The sequence below is a fragment of the Euleptes europaea genome, chromosome 21 (assembly GCF_029931775.1).
Source record: "Euleptes europaea isolate rEulEur1 chromosome 21, rEulEur1.hap1, whole genome shotgun sequence".
Classification (NCBI taxonomy): Eukaryota; Metazoa; Chordata; class Lepidosauria; order Squamata; family Sphaerodactylidae; genus Euleptes; species Euleptes europaea.
Genome location: NC_079332.1, coordinates 4,341,637 through 4,363,531, shown reverse-complemented (window position 1 = coordinate 4,363,531; position 21,895 = coordinate 4,341,637). Strand labels below are relative to the sequence as shown.

At 50.1% G+C, this 21,895-nt stretch overlaps 2 protein-coding genes and 1 non-coding gene across 3 annotated transcripts; 1 reads left to right on the top strand and 2 right to left on the bottom strand.

Moving 5' to 3' along the window:
• The first annotated feature begins 1,533 nt into the window (after window positions 1-1,533).
• WFIKKN1 (WAP, follistatin/kazal, immunoglobulin, kunitz and netrin domain containing 1) lies at window positions 1,534-5,382 on the top strand. The gene is made up of 2 exons (XM_056866244.1): window positions 1,534-1,789; window positions 3,881-5,382. Exons 1-2 carry the CDS (start codon window positions 1,535-1,537, stop codon window positions 5,372-5,374), a joined length of 1,749 nt encoding a protein of 582 aa, XP_056722222.1. The 5' UTR covers window position 1,534; the 3' UTR covers window positions 5,375-5,382.
• A 5,281-nt stretch (window positions 5,383-10,663) lies between these two features.
• METTL26 (methyltransferase like 26) lies at window positions 10,664-16,123 on the bottom strand. The gene is made up of 6 exons (XM_056866407.1): window positions 15,927-16,123; window positions 13,902-14,061; window positions 12,937-12,996; window positions 12,454-12,521; window positions 11,626-11,704; window positions 10,664-10,711 (listed from the first exon to the last, which is right to left on the bottom strand). The coding sequence occupies exons 1-6, from the start codon at window positions 16,121-16,123 to the stop codon at window positions 10,664-10,666; spliced, it is 612 nt and encodes a 203-aa protein (XP_056722385.1).
• Window positions 16,124-17,778: 1,655 nt separating this feature from the next.
• TRNAG-CCC (transfer RNA glycine (anticodon CCC)) lies at window positions 17,779-17,849 on the bottom strand. Its single transcript has one exon. It is a non-coding gene; the product is annotated as a tRNA-Gly (tRNA).
• Between the last annotated feature and the right edge of the window lie 4,046 nt (window positions 17,850-21,895).

Here is a 21,895-nt window from a genome sequence, read left to right as displayed (position 1 = left end):
AGAGGGAGCTAAACCCTCCCCTCGCGCCCCATTTGACCCACCAAATTTCTTGTCTGCGTCCTCTCATGCCCCCTCTCTTGTGTGTATAAAGGGCTAAGCCCTCTCCCACCTCACCGGGGCTGTAATATACAATACATGCCTTCGAACAATAGCTCTTTAAAGTGGATTTCAAGCGTCTCCCCGTGCCCCGCCTGGGGTAGCCCTCCGTGCAAGATTGCTCTCTTATCTCCCTTCTCTCTGTTCCAGCAGGATTGCTTCTGTTTCTCTCAGCAGCGTTCTGTTCTGTATTCAAAGCGATTTTTGTATAACTTGTGCTATTTCAGGTTCCCCCCCCCCCCACAACATGAGGACTAGAAACTTCGCTGTTTTGAGCCCGAGCCAAAGCCAGTGTTAGCCCGGTGGCACTGACGTGGGCACTCTCTCTCTCCTCGCCTTTGGTGCTCAGAGGTATACTGCCTCTGCATGTGGAGGCTTGGCCTCTTGGATGTCTGCCTCTTGGATACAGCGTCGATTTCCCACCCGCCGGTTGCACACCTTCGGTTTCGGCTGTCGATGGCAGTTGCCTCGTGTAGACGCGTACGGCCATGAGAGCCGATGGAGAAATCCCATCCTGACGACATGAATGGGGACCTTTTGAGAGATCTGAGGTTACCCGAGCGCTGTGAGGTATGGTGAGGCTCTCTCATCCCAAAAGAATGCCCCTGGCTTGGTGGGTCAGTCTCTCTCTCTCTCTCTTTTGGAAGGCTCTTCACGGTTCCCCCCTCCCCCTTTGATCTCCTCTTAGTGTTTGTCCAGTCGATCAACCCAGACAGGGTTAGAGTCTGAGGTCAGAAGCTGTTCCATTCCAAACTCCCAGACGGGAGGGGAAGGGATTCAGGTTACAGCCCCCCTCCCTCTTTCCCCCCTATCTCCCCCCCACCCACCCCACACACACCCCCATCAGCTTTATAACTCTTTGCACTGACCGAGGATTAGATGTGCCTGTTGATCGACCCCAGTTGTGAAGACGAAAGTTGAGAGATTTTATACCTTACCTATCTATCTTATGTGTAATTTTTTTTTTGCACGGTTGCTTCTGACCGGGACCGAACCCCCACTTTTTGGGGGAACTGAAGAACTCTTGGCAGGGGGAGAAGCTGCCGAATCGAAGGAGGAGGGAGCAGATCTGACCAAGAGCTCTGGAGGAGTGTGAAAAGATGGGCCCGGTCTAGTGTGATGCTGGTTTTCGCAGGGCCTCGCCGGTTTTTGGCAGTGCCACATGGAATGGACACTAAGCATCGAGGACAAATCGCGGGAGATAAGATGTGTTTGTGCTAGGAGGAACTGAGACTGGGGTGGGGGGAGAAAAAGAAGAGGAGAGATCGTTGCTTTTAAAACGAGAGCTCGCCTCCTTTCCTCTCCCCCCCCTGCTCTTCTTTGCGAATGTGATTGTTTTGTCTATCACACAAGGCGAAGTGGAAGACATTCCCCCCACCCTCCTGGCTGGGGTGGGGGAGAGAAACTGTAAGGCTGCAGAAGAGGCTGCCACAGTCGGATGCCTTTCTGGACTTTGCTGGGAAAAGGATCGAGGAGAGGCGTCTGGGAGAGCCGGCTTGCGGGGCCAGGCTGGGAGCTTCATCTGGCCCCCATGCTTCCCTCACTGATCCTCTCTCTGCTCTCCGTCCTGGCAGAAGGGGCCAGCCTGCGGCCGATCCGGACGAACCACCTGGGGGTGTGCCCCAACCAGCTGAACCCCAACCTCTGGGTGGACGCGCAGAGCACCTGCGAGCGGGAGTGCCAGACCGACCGGGTGAGTGCCGCCTCGTCCAGCCTGGCCAGCGGGGGGCGCCGCTGGGATTCTTGGATGCAAAAAAATGCCTTTTTATGGGAAAGGAGGGTGAAGGCACGGCAGGTACGGGGAGGGTTGGCAGCTTGGAGGTAGGACACGTGTTTTGCGTGCTTGCAGAAAGAGCTGGGATCTTTGATCCCCGGCACCCGGGATTGCATAGCTGGAGATCCCAGGAAAAAAGGTAAAACCTACTGGCCCGTGGGGTGACGTCACATCACAACGTTTACTAGTCAGATTATGTTTACAGGGTGGTTTGCCATTGCCTTCCCAGGTCATCTGCACTAAATCTCCCACCGAATAGAAGGGGCTGATTTTAGGGAGGGGGCAGACCCTACATTTCCAGCTGCTGAATTAGTTCTCCACCCAGCCCGTCCCAGGCACCAAGCCCGTCTTCCCTGTAGGCACAAAAAGATGTGTGAGGCTTAACAGCTTTTATCGCACATCTGCCTTTGAAGATGCCGCTTGCCGTGATGTGGACTTTTTGTTCGCACATCCTGCGTTTGCCACGGCGACTATTGAACCCAACCCCACTCCCCCCTCCGCTCTTTTCTTTGTGCCATTCCCTAAGCAGCCTTCCTGGGAGTTGAGACGGTTTTATTGGGAAAGAAATTCTCTCCTCCCCAACCAGCCGTACGCTGTACAGGAGGTGGTCCTAGCCCATGCAGAGTGAGAGAGTTTGAGGTGTCATGGTCGAGGAGTTGCGGTGCAGCTCCCGTTCTTGTGAGCAAGGACTTCCCAGAGGCAGGTGAATTAGCGAGAGTTTGTATTGTTTCTTGGGACATAAAATTCAGGAGGAGCCCAAGTTTCCAAGGGGAGGAGAAAGGAACTACTATTTCCAGTGAGGTATGCTGTAAAATGCATAACACTGATGCGAAGGCTGCATTCTGTATTTACTGCTCTGCGCCAGCATTCGTAGTTAGGAGACCGGCTATACAGCCGAACAGATTTCTGTGCGCGCGTGGCTAAGAACCACTGAGGCGTGTTCAGTGTGCAGTCCAGACATTCAGAAAACAACGAGGGAAATACTTCCCGCAAACACCAGGGGTGCAGTGTAGTTTCAACACATGGTCCCTGGAGGACCGTAGGTGTTCACCGTGTCCCCTTCTGACCCCAGCAAATCAGATAGCCAGAGTCTCATGATCCACGTGGGCTTCACAGAGGAGAGAATGACTTCCAGTGGCCTTCCAATCCATGGGGGACTCAGGTCCCAGGCCTGGCTTGGAAGGAACAGGGCTGTGAGTGAGGACTGTCGGGTTCAGGTCTTGCTTTGAACCAGCCTCATTTTTTAACACCCCCCCCGCACACATGCATCTTTCTGCTATGTATATAAATCAGTCTGATGATGGTACACAGCTATGTATCTGGCAGAGCGACCTCTGACCCTTGAAAAGGGTAATGGTGGGAAACACAATGTTAATCTTTAAACCGCCACGGGGCTCCCGTGATATCCTGCCGCCACAAACTAACATGGCTACCTGGCAGGGATTATCGAGGCATAGGAGAAGCGATGCCCTGATCTCGATAACCCAGGCTAGCCCAATCTCCTTGGATCTCGGAAACGAAGCAGGGTCAGCCCTGGTTAGTGCTCGGATGGGAGGCCAGTGAGAAAACCGAGGGTTGGTATGCTGAGGAAGGCAACGGCACAACCGCCTCAGAACATCTCTGGCTGTAAAAACTCCATGAGGGGTCACCGCAAGACGGCTACCACTTGACAGCAAAAAACAGAAGAAGACGAAGATGTAGTGATACACACTTTCACTGCTGTGCATGAAAACAGTCCTAGTGCTGTGGGGTTGAAGTTAGGGACTCGTCTTTGTGTAGTGAAGCGACTGTGTGATAGTGATGGTTGAACTTGAGCGAGAGGGTGAGGTCAGGATCAGTATGCTAGCATCTCTCTTCCAGAGAGATGTTGTGTTGATATGATTGAGGGTGTACTATTAAATAGCGATCCGGTAAAGCTCAGGCTACAGCTTGCGAGGGGCCTCGTCTGACGAGAAGGGCGTAAGATTGCGGTGCGGGGTGTTTAAATCTTTGTTCTCGCTTCCCTGGCAGGACTGTGAAGGCTTTGAGAAATGTTGCACCAACGTCTGTGGCCTGCGGAGTTGCGTGGCTGCCCGTTACGCGGACGGAAGCCTCTCCTCGCCGGAGCTGGCACGGGAGGCCACGTGCGAGAGCTTCGTCTGCACGCAGCAGGGCTCGGACTGCGACGTCTGGGACGGGCAGCCTGTCTGCAAGTGCAAGGACAGGTGTGAGAAGGAGCCCAACTTCACCTGTGCCTCCGATGGACTCACCTACTACAATAAGTGCTACATGGACGCCGAGGCGTGCATCCGAGGCGTCGGCCTGGCCGTGGTCCCTTGCAAATACATTTTTGCCTGGCCGGACGCCAGCCCGGTGCCGACAGAGACGACGGCTCGCCCCACTCCCGGAGCGGCCGCGGAGGCACCCGTCCCTCCGGCACTCTACAATAACCCCTTCCACCGGTCGGTGTACGTGGGTGGGACCGTCAGCTTCCACTGCGACGTGAGTGGCCGACCCCGCCCGGACATCACGTGGGAAAAGCAGAGTGACCGCCAGGAAAACTTCATCATGCGCCCCGACCGGATGTATGGCAACGTGGTGGTGACCAACATTGGGCAGTTGGTTGTCTACAACGCACAGCCGGAGGATGCCGGAGTCTACACCTGCACAGCCAGGAATGCCGCCGGTCTCCTCCGAGCAGACTTCCCCCTCTCGGTTGTCGAGAGGGAGCGCTCTGGGTGGGAGTCGAGGGCGCCCGGCGTCTCGCGACTTCCTCCCGGAGAGTGCCTGAAGGAACCGGATAAACGGGACTGCGAGGCCTTCCGAGTCCGCTGGCATTTTGATGCGAAGAAGGGGTCCTGTGTCACATTCCGCTACGGAGGGTGCGGCGGTAACCGGAACCGCTTTGAAACCTACGAGGAATGCCGCCTGGCCTGTGCTGATAACGTGGTGGACCCGTGCTCCCTTCCCGTGGTGCAGGGGCCCTGCAAGGACTGGGAGCCCCGCTGGGCCTACAACCGCCTCATGAAGCGGTGCCATTCCTTCATCTATGGAGGCTGCGAAGGCAATGAGAACAACTTTGACAGCAAAGAGAGCTGCGAGGACGTTTGCCTCTTCCTCAAGGCCTCCCGCTGCAAAGCCTGCCGCCTGAAGAGCAAGATGGTGTCGAGCCTGTGCCGCAGTGACTTCGCCATCGTGGGGCGGCTGATGGAGGTCGTGGAGGACCAGGACTCCGGCATCGCCCGCTTCGCCCTGGACAACATCTTGAAGGACGAGAAGATGGGCCTCAGGTTCTTCGACATCAAGTACTTGGAGGTGACCTTGTCAAATATGGACTGGAGCTGTCCCTGTCCCAATATGACTGCCGAGGACGGGCCTCTCATCATCATGGGGGAGGTGCACGACGGCATGGCGGTCCTCGACGCGGACAGCTACGTGCGGGCGGCCAGTGACAAACGGGTCAAGAAGATCCACGAGCTTCTGGAGAAAAAGACCTGCGAGCTGCTCGACCGGTTCCGGGACTAGCGTCGGTGGCTTTCCACCACTGCCGAGGGAGGACCCCCCGAACGGTCGATCTACGACCACCCTGGCATTTATGCCAAATCTGGTTGGGTTGCCCTCAAACCCCACTTGTCTCTGAAGGGATGGACAGAAATGAATCCAGATACCCTCGCCGTGGGCTGTGGCCCAGCCTCTCGTTTTTTGGAACATTTTGCATTTATTATCGGTCTTCTGTTATAATGAGCTCCGCTATGCTTGTCACTACCTATTTGTCTGTTTTTGTGTGAGCTGTAATTTATCTCTTTGTGCCTGTACCACCCTGCCCTGGCTTGTGTAAAATTAAAAACTTTTGTGGGGGTTTTCCCCCAGGCACGACTGCTTTCTTCCATCTGTGTCCTCGACCTTTTTTGGATTTGATGTTAGGGCAGCGAGGGGAGGTCCGTATTTGGGTGGAGTTGTGGATGGTTGTTTTTAAATAAAGATTTTATTACTGCTTTGCTTTACAATAAACACAACATCGAGCTTCTTGGTATAACCCAGGGGTCCTCAAAATAGTGCCTGCTGACACCTTTCCTGGCGGCCACCGAATATTTTTAGAAAGTGAGTGAAGCCTGGTAGGGCTCTTGGCCAGATTACCCCTCTTCTCCTCAGAATTTGGGCTTCCTCTGTGTCCTTTGCGCTGCCTCCTGTGGCAGCCATTTAATGGTTGTGCCTACCACCATGGGTCAGAATCCCGAAGGTGCCCACAGGCCCAGAAAGGTTGGGGTCCCCTGGCACAGTTCATGCCAACCGCATTTCTCCAGCATAGAAGTCCGTGAGATAAGCACACTACATATAACAGTGCATAAACTTTCGATTCCGTGAAATAAGCAAAAGAGTATAAGCCAATCCTCACCTGACTGTATTATATTACGGTTGACCGAGCTCCGAATGGAAACGTGTGCGTGGCAAATTGTCCGTCCAGAGACAAAGCTCTGAGAGACGTCCCTTGAAAACCAAACGGGGGCTGAGCTCCGTGCCCACTTCAGTCAGACTGGCAAGCCAATTTTACCTCCCTCTATAGACCAGTGGTTCCCAAAGTGGGCAGTACCACCCCCTGGGGTGGGGATTACCTAGGGGGCACTAAGAGGCAAGAGGGCAGCAGGGGGGTGCTCGAGGTGGGCCCCTTCAACTGTGTGGTTCGCTAATTTACAATAGATCGAGCTATGGCACCATGCTGGCAAATCTGGTGGAAACTACTGAAATTTCCTCCCCCAGACTTTGAAAAGCTGGCGCCGCTGGATCAAGTTCATCAGTTTTATTGAATAAATGTCAAATAAAAAAAGTTTTAATTTGATTGTGAATAGATGCGCTATGAATTGTTACCACTTTGAATGTTATTGTTAATATCTTCTTTAGTGAGTCATTGCAAACCCCTGTTTTGAATGATGCATTTTATAGGATAGGGTAGGGGATTGAGTTTGTGGAACTGAGGGGGCGGCCCGAAAAAGTTTGGGAACCACTGCCCTAGAGGAACAACAAACAGGGCACAGAGGCCAAAGGCCCTCCCTGATGTTGCTTCCGAGCACTGATACCTAGCTTCTAGGTGCAAAATTTTACTCTGTACCATCTTATGAGCGCTCCAAGCCGGACGCCTTGGCTTCTTAGACCAGCAGTGTTATTTTTTGCTTGTAAGAGTATTTTAGTCCATGTTTCCTGTTTTATCTTGTTTTATCTGGCTAAGGGCTGCAAATAAATTATCTCTCTATCTACCAGCAGTGTTTTTAGAATAGCAAAGCCGGCAGGAAAACTTGTCGGAGTACAGAGGTTCGTGGGGGTTTTTTTTAGGCAGAGAGGAACCTAGCAGAAAACCAAGATGGCAAGTTAAAATTCACTCACGCAGCAAACGGTCGCTGTGGTTTCTCAAGGGCAAAGGTGGCGCCCAAGTTAATGGCAATATACACAGTAATTTGAAATCAATTTGTAAGCCGGTTTGATTCTGCCTTAAGTGGTAGAGAAAGTCGCCATATAAAAACCAACTCTTCTTCTTCAATCGATTAGCTAACTCCAGGTTGGGAAAGCCCTGGAGATTTGAGGGTGGAGCCTGGGGAAGGTGGGATTTGGGGAGGGGAGGGACCCCAGTGGGTTATAATGCCATAGAGTCAAAGCAGCCATTTGCTCCAGGGAACAGATCTCTGCCGTGCGGAGATCCATTGCAATCCTGGGAGATCTCCTGGCCCCTCGTGGAGCTTGGCAACCCTGCGATCAACTCTGGCGTCTTCATTGAGCCTCCGGCAAATGGTCAAGAGGTCATCTCACATGATGCCAGGCAGGTGAGAAAAGCAAACTTAACTATCCTGCCCTGTTTTTATACCTCGAGACACCACCGCCTTCAGCACTGTCAATCAGACGGTCGTATTTTCAGCGAAGGGACAAGCTGCTGCTGAACGTCTTCGGATCCAGGAGTTCTGAACGGCACAGCGGAGTTTTGCAGCTGACGGACCTGGGTGACTTTGTTGGTCCCTTGCAGGTGAGCCGGGAGCGGGAGACGGTAGTAGCCAGTAGTGGTATTATCAGGAGCTGATGTTTGTAGTTGTGAACATTTGGGATTGGTTGTGCCTGTGGCGGCGGTACAAGAACCCTGCCAGGGAGGCCACTTGTGCCCATGAGGCAGACTGGGCAGGGGGTCTGTTGCCAGGTCCAGGTCCCTCTTTGCCACCAGTGGGAGGGTTTGGGGGTGGAGCCTGAGGGCAGGGTTAAGGGAGGGGAGGGACTTCAATGCCATAGAGTCCAATTGCCAAAGCGGCCATTTTCTCCAGGTGAACTGATTTTTATCAGCTGGAGATCAATTGTAATAGCAGATCTCCAGCTAGTACCTGGAGGTTTGGTAAACCAAAGTTAGCGTGCTGTAAGATAATTAGCAAACAAAAAACAGCGACAACCTGCAAACAATTCTCCTTTATGCTTCATAAAGCATTTAAAGATACATCCAGTATCTAATACAATAATGGACAATGTGGCCATATATGTAACCTTGGACATTGTCCATTATCGTATTAGATACTGGATGTATCTTTAAATGCTTTATGAAGCATAAAGGAGAATTGTTTGCAGGTTGTTGCTGTTTTTTGTTTGCTAAGTACCTGGAGGTTGGCAACCCTACACTGTGGGGTGTGGCTGCGGCTGTGACCTACTGAATCAGACCCTTGGTCCATCAAAGTCAGTATTGTCTACTCAGACCGGCAGCGGCTCTCCAGGGTCTCAGGCAGGGGCCTTTCGCATCACCTCCTTGCCTCGCCCCTTTAACTGGAGATGGCGGGGATTGAACCGGGACCCTTCTGCATGCCAGGCAGAGGCTCTACTACTATTACAACGGATCTCCAGCTGATAAGAGATCAGTTCCCCTGGAGAAAATGGCCGCTTTGGCAATTGGACTGTATGGCACTACCCCGCCCTCCTCAGGCTCCACCCCAAAAACCTCCCACTGGTGGCGAAGAGGGACCTGGCAACCCTATGATAAGTAGCGTTGTGGCGAGATGTAAAAAAGGCTTTTTTGCAGTCTTGAAGGCTGCCACACTGAAATGAGCCACTAGATGGCAGTGGAGGACCACCCAAAGCGGCTCCTGCCTTTTTATCTCCCCTGGGCTTCTAGATTGCAGATTTCTCAATGGACCTTTGGCTGAACGTGGTGGGTGGTGGTGGGGTTGTTCCACTGTCGCACCTGTGAAGCCATGCAAGCGGGTTCCCGCTTTGCGTTTTTGTGTCCAGCCTTACTGGGGGGTCCCCAAATGGTGTCATCTGCTCTGACTTTGGAACTCAGTACAGGAGCAAAGTGTATACAAAGTGCAAAAAAACTTTATAAGCTACCAAAATGACATAACAATTCAGCTATACACACTAGTGTATATAGTGTGTATAGCTGTATTGTTATGTCATTTTGGTAGCTTATAAAGTTTTTTGCACTTTGCGCACACTTCGCTCCTGTACTGAGTTCCTCATCCTCCCGATATTAGTACAGTGGTGTCTATTTCTCCCCCCCCCCGACTTTGGAAATAGCATCCCATTGCTGCCACCCTAAAAGCGACCTGCGGATGTTTCCGGAAACGGCCAGCTTGCGCATCTTTAATGTAGGTGGTGACTTATGGAGTCTGCAGAAGTTCCATTAGTTGGATTAATGGGAGTGTGTTTTGTTAACCGCTTGCAGCCAGGGGTGCAGAAACTGTGTGTGTGTGTGTGGGGGGGGGGTGTTGTCATTGTGTAGCTCTAGTCCTGAAAACGGGGGACCAGTGATGGGGAGGAACGTCTTCCAGTCCAGGTGACAAACGGGAATGCGTTGGCTGCAACACCCGACCTCCGGTCTCCTCCGAAAGCAGCACCACCTCCAAAGGTCCCCAAGGGGTGTTTTTAGGCCAAAGAGGCAAAGAAAGTGGCCGCAACCCGACTTACTTCTGGTCCCCCACCTATGAGTGACGTCTGGGCTAAGACAGGGAAAGGAGATGCTGCTGTTTGGTGGTGAAATGAAGAAACTGTTTGTCCCCCCAAGGGCATTATCTGGGGGGGAGGGGTGTCTCCCCGTATTTTCCACGCTCCCCACCACCAAAGGCTCTTCTCCGCTTGTCTCCCCAAAGAAGTGTCTAAGGAGAGAAATGTCTATCTAAGTGTGGAGACACAGGCAGATAGACACAGAGAAGGACAGATGGGGGGATGAGATAACAGATTACAAGACAGAGGAGAGAGATGTAAACATACATACAGAGAGAGATGGATTGATAAGAGATACAGATCCATCTGTATACCTATCAAGAGAGAGAGAGACTGTTTCTCAAAAGCATTTATTAGGCTTTAACAGTTGATTTGCAAAACATTCCCTGCAGTTGAGAAGTAAAATCACACCAGACAAACACACTTTTTTTATTTCAGTCATTTATTCCCTGGCACAACACAAGGCACAGCCACAGCCCTGCAATCTTCCCCACACTTGTCCTCTGGAAGTCATACACTGAAAGGTTCAAATAACCAACCGGCACCACTGAAGAATACCACGGTGAAGCCAGAAGGTTACGCTTGGCAACCCTTTCCCCCACAAACTGCCAGCTATAAGATGGGGGATTTTAGCCCAAAACCCTGAATGCCATAGCAAACCACATCACACACAAAGAAAGGAATTACAGTGAAGTTCCTCCTAGGGCAATAAGGTGGGGTGCCCAACCCTTCATGCCACATGAGCTCCTATGCACAGAGCTCCCATTTCCTTCCACCGTGACTTTGAACACGCATCTCGGCACCACACACAAATCTTCAGTCTAGCTTACGGTTTGCGGAACATGAGGCACATCACAGTTTACGGAACACGAGGCACTTGTTGTTTGCAGGCATGTCAACCTAGAAGCAGAAAGCTGGGCGTCAGCTTGCAGTTTACTACGCTCTACAGATGCAGGGCTAGAAAGCATTCCCATGCCCCTGGCTCACAAGCAGGACTCTGATTATAACTTCATGCTTCACACATCCCAGCCCACCTCTCCTTCTGTTTCCTGCATGCCACGTGAGAACACCCAACACAAAACATTCACCTCCACCTCGGCAAAAACTTTAGCGGGCCAAGCAGGGACGTTCTCTTGGAGAATAACTCCACTCATTCACACACACCCCACAAACTTATCAAGTTTCCTTTCCCAGTAGTCCCACACCTGCTGCAACTGTCCCAAACTTGCAGGGCCTCCTAGAAAATCATAGAGTTGGAAGGGACCACCAGAGTCATCTAGTCCAACCCCCAGCACAATGCAGGACATTCACCACTACCTCCACCCCCAGTGACTCCCCACTACATGCCCAGAAGATGACCAAGATGTGTTCCCTCTCATCATTTGCTTAAGGTTATAGAATACAGATGGTCATCTAGCCTCTGCTTAAAAACCTCCAGAGAAGGAGATCCCACCACCTCCCGAGGAAGCCTGTTCCACTGCGGAACCCCTCTAACCGTTAGAAAATTCTTCCTAATGTCTAGACGGAAACTCTTTTGATTTCATTTCAACCCGTTGTTTCTGGTCCTAACTCTCAAGTCTTTACAAGACACACCGCTTCAGCAACGTGGAACATCCGTACCGATGTGCTTCATTTCCCTGAATAAGCCAATGTTTTAGCAACATTTTAAAAGGAAGAAATCTGACTAATCCCAGCTACTGATTCAGTCACTTATGGGGTGGGTGGATGATCCCTTTTTTTTTTTTTTAAACCAGGGAATGCCAGTCAGGTAGGGAATCTATTTTTTGTCCCACTATAATCCCAATTCTACCTACCATCCTCTCCAGGTGCATTCCATTGACCTCGGCAAGTTGCTGCAGGTACGCCACGTCCCGGAGGCCCCAAGTTGGGTTTCTGTGAGGGGAAAAGAAAGTCACAAGCTAGGATGAAGACTCCCTCAAAGAACCCAGCATCTCTGGAAACATCACACTGGTATTCCGCTCAGCAGTGTTACAGTGGGACACCCATTTTAATCTTGCTTCCCCACCCATACTATGTAAACCTTTTTTTTTGTTAAACATAACAACAAACAGAAAAGATTATTGGTAACATTTCAGAATTGTTAACCATGAAGGAGAAGGAAGCTGTGATTCTGCTCATTCCATTACAAATCCTCTTTTATAGGATTAATATTTGAAACTTTCACGTTGCAATAAACAATTAGCACATAAGCATTCTTTCATTATTGAAACTAGAGTCTTATACAGGTTGTACAAGAAGAAGAAGAGCTGGTTTTTATATGCCAACTTTCTCTACCACTTAAGGGAGACTCAAACCGACTTACAATCACCTTCCTCTCCCCTCCCCACAACAGACACCTTGTGAGGTAGGTGGGGCTGAGAGAGTGTGACTAGCCCAAGGTCTGGCTTTGCGTATAGGAGTGGGGAAACAAATCTAGTTCACCACATTAGCCTCCGCCGCTCATGTGGAGGAGTGGGGAATCAAACCCGGTTCTCCAGATCAGAGTCCACCACTCCAAGCCACCGCTCTTAACCACCACACCACGCTGGCCAGAATCCGCTATCTAAAGAGTATGCGTATGCTCTTCCACAAACTACACCTCTGGGAAGCCCTCGCTGAGACAGCCCCGGTCCGGGTCTTACCTCTGCCGCAAGCAGCTATCAAAGTCCACGTTGCTCTGAGGGGTGACGCATCCATTGACCGCATAAGGCTGTGGACCGCAGGAGAGAAACAAGCGTTAGACCAAGGAAAGCCCAAACACACGGAGCACCCATTCCGACCACACACACAGGGACAGCCACACCTCCGCCAGGAGGGCCGGCTGACCAAGAGAACAGGGTTGGATTTTCAGGCCTGAAAATGACACAGCGGCTTTATCGCTTTGCGATCTGCCTTGACTGGGTGACACAGGCTGGAAGTAAATAAATAAAAGACACAGATTTAAATCCGCAGTCAGGGAACTAATCGTCTGTCCTGTTCAGTCACACAGCCGTCTTTTCCGGCTTGGCAGCTCAACACCACTCTTGACACCCACAGCAGAGGACCAGCCAAAAACCTCTTTCGTTTTAAGATTCTCACAACCCCGCCAGCACCTCATAGTGCACATCTCCCCACTGACCACCTACCCCATATGTGACCATCACGGCGCTTTGCTTCAGTAGCTTCCCAGCTCCTCTGAATAAGCCCTGCAAGGAGGCAAAGGGAGGGGGAAGAAAACCCAACACACTTTCATGCCCTGAAAAGGTTTCCAAGATTTTTTGGACAAATGAGAACTGTACAACCCTTCCCCACCCTACCCCCGGTGTTTGTTTTATAGCCAGCAGGGCACCCGTGACCCTTCCCCGCAAGCGACCAGAGACGTTACTTGACATCTACCTGTGACAAATAGATCACCTCTGACCATGGAGGTTCTATTCCGCTATCTAGGCTACTAATAGTAGATAAAGGTAAAGGTCCCCTGTGCAAGCACTGGGTCATTCCAGACCCACGGGGTGACGTCACATCCCGACGTTTCCAAGGCAGACTTTGTTTTACGAGGTGGTTTCCAGTGCCTTCCCCAGTCACCTTCCCTTTACCCCCAGCAAGCTGGGAACTCATTTTACCGACCTGGGAAGGTGGAGTCAACCTTGAGCCAGCTACCTGAAATCAACTTCCATCGGGATCGAACGCAGGTCATGAGCAGAGCTTGGACTGCAGTGCTGCAGCCGACCACTCTGCTCCACGGGGAGTTTGATGACCTCCATAAAATTGCCCAATTGTTTATTTCCCCTCACCATTTAATCTCCCCAACAACCCTATGACAAAGGCTGAAAACAGTGACTGGCTTAAGGTCACCCAAGGACCTCGATAGCAGAATGGGAATTTGAACCCAGCGCCGCCGCCCCCCATCCTAGTCCAAAGCAATACACTGCATTAAATTCCCATGCATGCAAGGAAGCGACAGCGTAAGTTACAGGGCGAGAGACTTCCGGCTTAAAGGAAGGTCAAAATTCTAGGGGTAAGCCTGGGACGTCCCACAAGACACCCCCCCCCCCACGGCTAGGGCTCCAAATCCCATAACGGGGCCAGCGGGAGGAACGACAGCTCTCACCTCGGTACAGCTGACGTCCGAAATGTGAATCATGTTGATGTTGACGAGGAGATCCAGAGAGCAAGGCCTCAGCCCCCACGTCTCCCAGCTCCGGGAAGAATCCAGGAAGATTGGCGGCTTGACATTCGGAAGGCTGAGCGCCGCGGTGAACGCCGAGATGCTGAAAGGCGAGGGAAAGAGAACTCAGCCAACTAGCACGACGAGCTTGCAGAAGGCAGGAAAGTGGGCGTGCGGCTTTCCAGGAAGCAAGGTCTTTCTGGCAAAAACAAATGCTGCAGTCTCAAAGGTGCCAGAAGGATCCTCTCTATCTTTGCCACACAGAGCCAGCGTGGCCTCGTAGATAGAGCATTGGGTGAGGCTACTGGGAGACTCGGAGGTCTGAATCCCCACTTCCGCCACGGCAGCTGGCTGGGTGAGTCTGGGCCTCTCCCAGACGCTCAGCCTAGCCTACCTTGCAGGGTTGTGTGGGTTACAAAATGGAAAAGGAGAGAACAATGTGCTCAGCCGCTTTGAGTCCACACCCGGGGACTAAAGTGGGACCTAAACCAACTAAATAAATGCAAACACATCAGACGAGCTAGGCTCAAATACAATTATAAAACTCGTCCAGGAGAAAAACAGTCCACCGGGCCTAATCTCATTCCCTTCATGTACAGCCTACCTGCTATTTGCGGCAGGCTCGCTTACACAAGAGGAATTCCTTTTGCCTCTGTCCATTATTTTTTCCCGTTTAGACATTAGGAAGAATTTTCTAACAGTTAGAACGGTTCCTCGGTGGAAGAGGCTTCCTTGGGAGGTGGTGAGCTCTCCTTCCCGGAGGTTTTGAAGCACAGGCTAGATGGCCATCTGTCAGCCATGCTGATTCTATGACCTTAGGTAGTTCATGAGAGGGAGGGCACCTTGGCCATCTTCTAGGCACTGGGTGTGTGTGGGAGGTAGTTCTGAATGCCTACATTGTGCAGGTGGTTGGACTAGATGACCCTGGTGGATCCCCTCCAACTCTATGATTCTTGCATTTGAGGAAGCGACCTGTGATTCAGGGTAACTTACAGCGGAAATAAGCTTTTGGGGGTTTTGAAGGTGCCCTTCGTCTCCCGCTCTTCTGCAAGCAGGCACGCCGACCCGGGAAAGGGAGCCAAGTAGGGTTGCCAGGTCCCTCTTTTTTGGGGAGCGGAGCCTGAGGAGGGCGGGGTTTGGGGAGGGGGCTTCAATGCCATAGAGTCCAATTGTCAAAGCGGCCATTTCCCCCCAGGGGAACTGATCCCTTATCGGCTGGAGATCAGTTGCAATAGTAGGAGATCTCCAGCTACTACCTGGAGGGTAGCAAATCAAAAACAAGGGCACCTCTGTGCCTATACCATCAGGTTTGGAAATTAGCACGGGAGGAATGGTACCAAAAAGCACACCTACGGGATACAACGTAGCAATATATAATAGGTGACAGTGATAGAAAAGACAAAGACAAGTGTACAACACAGAATCTTAACTACTAAGTTGCTAAATATATACAAAGATACAAGGTAAGTATGAAGTCATTTTTGGTGTAAATCAATTATGTAATTAATTTACTACAACATGGATGTAAACTATATTGGTGCTATTTTAAAATAATATATCTAAATATAGGCCATACTATGGGGCTGAAGCAAAGAATGTGAAATGGCCGTCCCCCAGTTTTTGGATTTATACCTGTAATTGGATATCCCAAAGAAACTGGTTATCATCGAAATCCAGAAGAGGACCTTTGCTTCTTGATTCACACCAAAAATGACTTCACACACCTTGTAGCTTTGTATATATTTAGCAACTTAGTAGTTAAGATTCTGTGTTGCACACTTGTCTTTGTCTTTTCTATCGCTGTCCCCTATTATATATTGCTACGTTGTATCCCGTCTGTGTGCTTTTTTGCACCATTCCTCCCGTGCTAACTACCTGGAGGTTGGCAACCCTAGAGCCAAGGCACAAAAAAACCCTTTTTTGCAAAAACCCACTCCCTTTTTGCAACCCCCTCCCCCGGCCCCTCACCTCTGCATGCACTTGGCGTCCACCTCCGAGGGCTGCCAGGCCACGTTGGGCAAGCCCTGGGCGAAGTGGGCGGCGTGCTGCCCGGTGCCCGAGGCCACCTCCAGCGCCTCCACCCGCGGCTGGGTGGGGCTCACGTACTGCCGCAGCACCCGCAGGATCGGCTCCTTGTTGCGGTCCGCCGCCGCCGCCACGATCATGCCCGGCCTTTGGCGAGCCGCCCCCGAGCGGAGCGTGCGACACAACGCGATTGCTGCGGGCCACCGGCCAACCGTGCAAGGTGGTTGTTTGCTTGTTTGGGGGGGGCAAAGCAGTCAGAGGAGCAACCCCCGTGCAATTCGCCTCTGCAGCATTGCAAAGCGTTCGCGGCTTCCCTGCCCACGTCCTCCTCCGTTGCAAGCCAGCAGCATCGCGCCAGGAATGGCTGCAAGACCCGGGCGAGGCGGAAGCGCGGAAAAGACTGCATCCCCCAGCATGCACCGCGCCGGAAGCTCCCTCCGCCCCGCCTCCTCATTGGTCCTTGCAAACGACTTATATTGTAAGGGTCCTTACGCGGGTCATAGCCATCTTATAATCATCAGCAGTCGTTTGCAAGCTGTCAACTGCTGCAGACAGGGTTGCTAGGTCCCTCTTCGCCACCGGCGGGAGGTTTTGGGGGCGGAGCCTCAGGAGGGCGGGGTTTGGGGAGGGGAGGGACTTCAGTGCCGTAGAGTCCAATGGCCAAAGCGGACATTTTCTCCAGGGGAACTGGTCTCTATCGGCTGGAGATCAGTTGCAATAGCAGATCTCCAGCCGCCACCTGGAGGTTGGCAAATACAAAGTAGAAAAACAAGCATACAATAAATGCAAAGTATGTATTTGTTCAATTTAGGCATTTAGTTAACATACAATTATATAATCATTGCCTGTGCAATATTGTGCAGGATAAATCATAAACAACTTGTAATTACAAATGTCTGAATCCCATTCAAAGAGTCTTCAGACATTTGTAATTACAAGTTGTTTATGATTTATCCTGCACAATATTGCACAGGCAACGATTATATAATTGTATGCTAACTATATGCCTAAATTGAACAAAGACATACTTTGCATTTATTGAATGCTCGTTTTTTTGCTATTTTGTATTTGCTAACTAACTGTAGAGCAGGCTAACCTTTATTTCCCGCCACCTGGAGGTTGGCAGCCCTAACCAGCAGTCGTTTGCAACGCTGCCAGATGCCTTTTGCACACATATGAATCTCTTAATCAGAGGACGGGGGGGGGGGAATCATTTCTGTTCCATTTCTGGAAAGGTCTAAGCAGACAACATCACAGGAGTGCAGCCCCTAAAGGGTCTTTACCAGGGAGGAAGCCCCTTTTGCAGTCAATGGGAGTTGCTTCGGAGTAACGGCCATTGAGTGCAAAAGTGGGTCTTTTGGGTCCTTCAGGGTCTGCGGCATCTGACCCGGCGCGGGCTTCGGCCCCCTTTCCTGGAGCTTCGTCTTACAATAAAGAAACGGATGCATGCTTTAAAATGCAAACAAAATAATAAAAGCGTCCGCCCGCGGTTCGAGTCTTGGTCCTTCCCGCTTGCATACAGCCCCGATCCCTTGCACGCGGCCCGGAAGAGCCAGCCCCATTGCAATCTGGAAATCAGGCCGAGCCAGCCCTCCTAGTACTCAAGAGCAAGCGGCAAAAAAATAAAAGGAGAGTAATCCGTTCCGTTTCCTTGCAAAAAGGAGCCTCTTTGTTCCAGGACGAGATGAAAGTTTGGGCAGGGGGGGCAGAAAAGTGTGTTAATATAATAATATAATATATATATAATATATATATATATATAATAAAAGTGTGCATTTTGGCAGGGGAAAAAACTTGCGCCGCCCGGGAATCGAACCCGGGTCGCAAGAATGGGAATCTTGCATGATACCACTACACCAGCGGCGCAGTTAGGAAATTTTGGCTCTGGAGGTCCTTATACAGCTACTGAGGGCCTCCTAGAGGAACACAACTATAATGCAACGTTTTATTTTCCAACCAGGTTGGTGGGAATACCCTGGCCGTCCAAACAATTCTCTCTTAATTGCAGCTGCATAATTTAGATAATTTCTTTCCTTGCAAGCCTGGGCGAGCGGCTGCCACAGTTCATTTTACCATATTCAAGAACACACAAGCGATCTTGGAAAGGGGGAGAAACTCGGTGTTCGTAGATCTGGGTGCAAACTTGCCCCGAGAGGGGTGCCTCCTTCTCACCCCGTGCTTTTGCATACATGTGAATCCCATAAATCAGAGGACAGGGGGAAAAAATTATTTCTATTCAATTTCTGGAAAGGTCTAAGCAGACCACATCACGGGAGTGGCCAGGTGCCAGGAAATTGAGCCTATATTTCCCACCCCCCAGTTGTATCATCTGCTCCCCCCCTTCATTTTTTTTATTGAATCCAGAGGGCTTAAGAGTTCTGGTCATTTGCACCCCACTTTCTTCCTCAATGGTCACCCACAGTGACCCACAACATTTCCCCCTGCACCAAAGTATAAGATATTTGTACTCGAGGCACAGTGGGTTTTAAGGATAGATGAAGATGGGGGAAAGGAGGTAGTAAATTGTGGAGAATAATTTTTAGTAGAGCCAAAGTAGGGGGATAAACTAGAGCTTTGATTAATCAGAAGACCCGTAGACTGAAAGGCTTAAAAGGCTCAGATGATTTATAGGCAATTTATAATAGTTTATTATTAAGTAGAATTGATGGTATAATTCAGTGTTTTTGATCATTTATTGGCTTATTTGCAATTGTTCACTGATCTCCATGGAAGAAGTTTTAATCTGTAAGTGTATGTTTAAGTGTTCGTAATGTTTAAATTGTCAATTAATTAAAAAAATTTTTCCCCCTGCACCATTTTATCTGCAGGTTGAAATTATATCTTGGTGTCCTCTGCAATACTCATGTTGGATGCTGGGGACGGCAATCCCCAGGACAACGTTCCTACTGTCAAAGAGACCCTACAAACGAACCAATCTGGTAAATAAAAGACCTAGAGAAGAATTTATCTCAAATGGGAGGCTCTATTATCCTTACGCTTGGCTCTATTATGCTTACTCCTGGCAAAACTAACCAATCTAGTAAAGAAAAGACCTAGAGAAGAATTTCTCTCAAACCGGAGGCTCTGTTATACTCATGCCAGAACAATATAAGGTATGAGTTTGATATGGAGGATATCAAAACTGTGTTATTAAAATGTATTTTTGTTTAAGTTCAATAGAAATATAGAAACAGACAACAAATATAGTATACTTTAGAATGTATCAGGGTATAAGGGATATCCACACCCAGGGTAGACATGAATACTTTTGTCAATATAATTGAATAGTAGATAAATTTGTGAAGCATCACTGGAAACCCCATCCCCCTCTCCTCCTTTTTTGTTTATCCTTTTATTTTTTTGAAAATAAAAATTTATTTTTTAAAAAAGGAACATATTTATTCAGATAACAGTGGTACAGACAAATCCTATACATGCCATGCAATCTTGAGCAGCTTTTGAAGATACCTTTGAAACACACAGGCTCTTAAAAACCTCCAGGGAAGGCCAGCTTACCACCTCCCGAGGAAGCCTGCTCCACTGATTCTTTTGATTTACTTCATATATACCTTGCCTTTCACTCTAAAGCGGCTGACGGCCTTCTCCTCCACCCTGTCCTCACAACAACCCTGTGAGGTTGGTTAGACTGAGACTACATGTCACTGGGCCAAGGTCAGCCAGCAAGCTTCCATGGCAGAGTCGAGATTTGGCCCTGGGTCTTCCATGATCTATTCTAGTAAGACTGATGCTGAGAAGCAGTATGTGACAGCTAGAGTGGTGTAGTGGTTAAGGGCGGTGGTTTGGAGCCATGGACTCTGATCTGGAGAACGGGGTTTGATTCCCCCACTCCTCCCCATGAGCGGCGGAGGCTAATCTGGTGAACTGGATTTGTTTCCCCGCTCCTACACACGAAGCCAGTTGGGTGACCTTGGGCAAGTCACAGCTCTGTCAGCCCCACCTTCCTCACAGGGTGTCTGTTGTGGGGAGGGGAAGGGAAAGGTGATTGTAAGCCGGTTTGATTCTCCTTTAAATGGTCGAGAAAGTCGGCATATAAAAACCAGCTCTTCTTCTTCTTCTTCTACAGTTATCTCAATAGATGTAATGATTATCAATAGGGTCCCATGTACCCAGGGAAAGCGACCTACCCTCTTCCTCCCTCTATGCTTAGATGGCACAAATGTGCCCTCATTGTTTAAGAAAATCTCTGAGTACACTTCTGCCACCTCTTGCCCCAATTCTGGCATCATTCATAGCTGTCAACAAGCCCACGCTGCAGGAAGAAACCGACCTTGGGACTCTGCTGAAGACCAGTGCAAATAAGATTTACAGCTGACCACATTCCTTGTTACTCCTCTGTGCTACAAAACATTCTTCCTTCAAGGGGTGAGGGGGGTGCAGAGGAATCAAATCTTCTAAAATTCTTCACGCCATTCAGAAAAGAGGTCTAGGTAGGTGGGGCTGAAAGAGCTGTGACTTGCCCAAGGTCACCCAGCTAGCTTCACGTGGAGGAGCGGGGAAACCAACCCGGTTCACCAGATTAGCCTCCACCGCTCATGTGTAGGAGTAGGGAATCGAACCCGGTTCTCCAGATCAGAGTCCTCTGCTCCAAAGAGCCAAAGTGTTGTACTTACTCCAATGCAAGACTAGCTTTTTTCCCCCTGGTATCAAAAGAAGAGGGATTTCTGACCTTTGCACATTCGATAATATCCAGTAAAAGAAAAAATGAGTTTCTGATGGACAATCCAATTCAGGGTTGCCTGCTCAGACTGGCAGCAGCTCTCCAGGGTCTCAGGCTGAGGTCTTTCACATCACCGGCTTTCTTGTGCTTTTAACTGGAGAGGCAAGCGACTGAATCCGGGACCTTCTGCCTGCCAAGCAGGCGCTTTACCACTGATTAGTTCTTATTTTTCCTTAGTGTGTTTTAAGTGCTGTCAAGTCGCTTCCGACTCATGGCGACCCTGTGAATGAAAGTCCTCCAAAATGCCCTATCTTCGACAGCCTTGCTCAGATCTTGCAAATGGAAGGCCGTGGCTTCCTTTAGGGAGTCCATCCATCTCCGGTTGGGTCTCCCTCTTTTCCTGCTGCCTTCCACTTTTCCTAGCATGACTGTCTTTTCCAGTGATCCCTGTCGTCTCATGATGTGACCAAAATACGATAACCTCAGTTGAGTCATTTTAGCTTCTAGGGTCAGTTCAGGCTTGATTTGCTCTATTTTTCCTTAGGGTGAAATGCCTGCAATCATTATATGCTATGGGAAATGTATTCTTTGATTTGAAATATATTCTTTGTGATCAGTAAAGTATACTCTGCGCTTATGAATATGCCCTACTCAGTGTATAAGAGTTGGCATCTATGATGAAAGTCACACCAAGCACATATATGTTCAAGGCCTTGAGTACAAGAGGCCCAGCTTTACTAGTTAGAGGCTAATCAGAGAATCCCTAGAAGGCCCCAGTATGCTTTCATAAGCTGGCTCCCCACTCATAAGGGCCAGCTAGGAAAACTCCCTTAGCTAGCCTGGGCAGCTGCCAGGGTCCAAGATAAGAAGAACTGCAGTAACTTAGGATCAAACAGAGCAGCACCTGATACTGAAGGGTCTTCTTGCTGCAGCCGCCTTCAATTCGGGAATAGGTTATTCTAATTCGGGGGTCCTGAGCATTGGGCATTTGGGTCCTGACGTGCGTGACGTCTCTGTAACCACCCATTACCGAAGTCTACACTCATGTTTGCAATCCTTGGACGTGGGTGTGACTTGTCCTGCGTTTCGGGCCACTTTCACCAGGCGTTTGGCGTATTGGCCAATGACACAAACTGCTTTGACTCTTCAACCTCCTCCTGTTTCATGGTTACTGGGCATTGGGACCGTAAGACAGGCGTGACAAGGGGACCCCCTCATCGGAGGAGTCCCCTGC

What these genes read in the sequence shown, in the direction of transcription:
- METTL26 (XM_056866407.1), bottom strand. Translation starts at nt 16,123, where the DNA reads ATGATCGTGGCGGCGGCGGCGGACCGCAACAAGGAGCCGATCCTGCGG. An exon ending in GACGCCAAGTGCATGCAGAG is followed by an intron (nt 14,062 to 15,926) that starts GTGAGGGGCCGG and finishes CTCGCCTTTCAG; the next exon opens with CATCTCGGCGTTCACCGCGG. An exon ending in CGGACGTCAGCTGTACCGAG is followed by an intron (nt 12,997 to 13,901) that starts GTGAGAGCTGTC and finishes GCCTCCTTGCAG; the next exon opens with GGCTTATTCAGAGGAGCTGG.
- WFIKKN1 (XM_056866244.1), top strand. Translation starts at nt 1,535, where the DNA reads ATGCCTTTCTGGACTTTGCTGGGAAAAGGATCGAGGAGAGGCGTCTGG. An exon ending in GGGAGTGCCAGACCGACCGG is followed by an intron (nt 1,790 to 3,880) that starts GTGAGTGCCGCC and finishes CTTCCCTGGCAG; the next exon opens with GACTGTGAAGGCTTTGAGAA.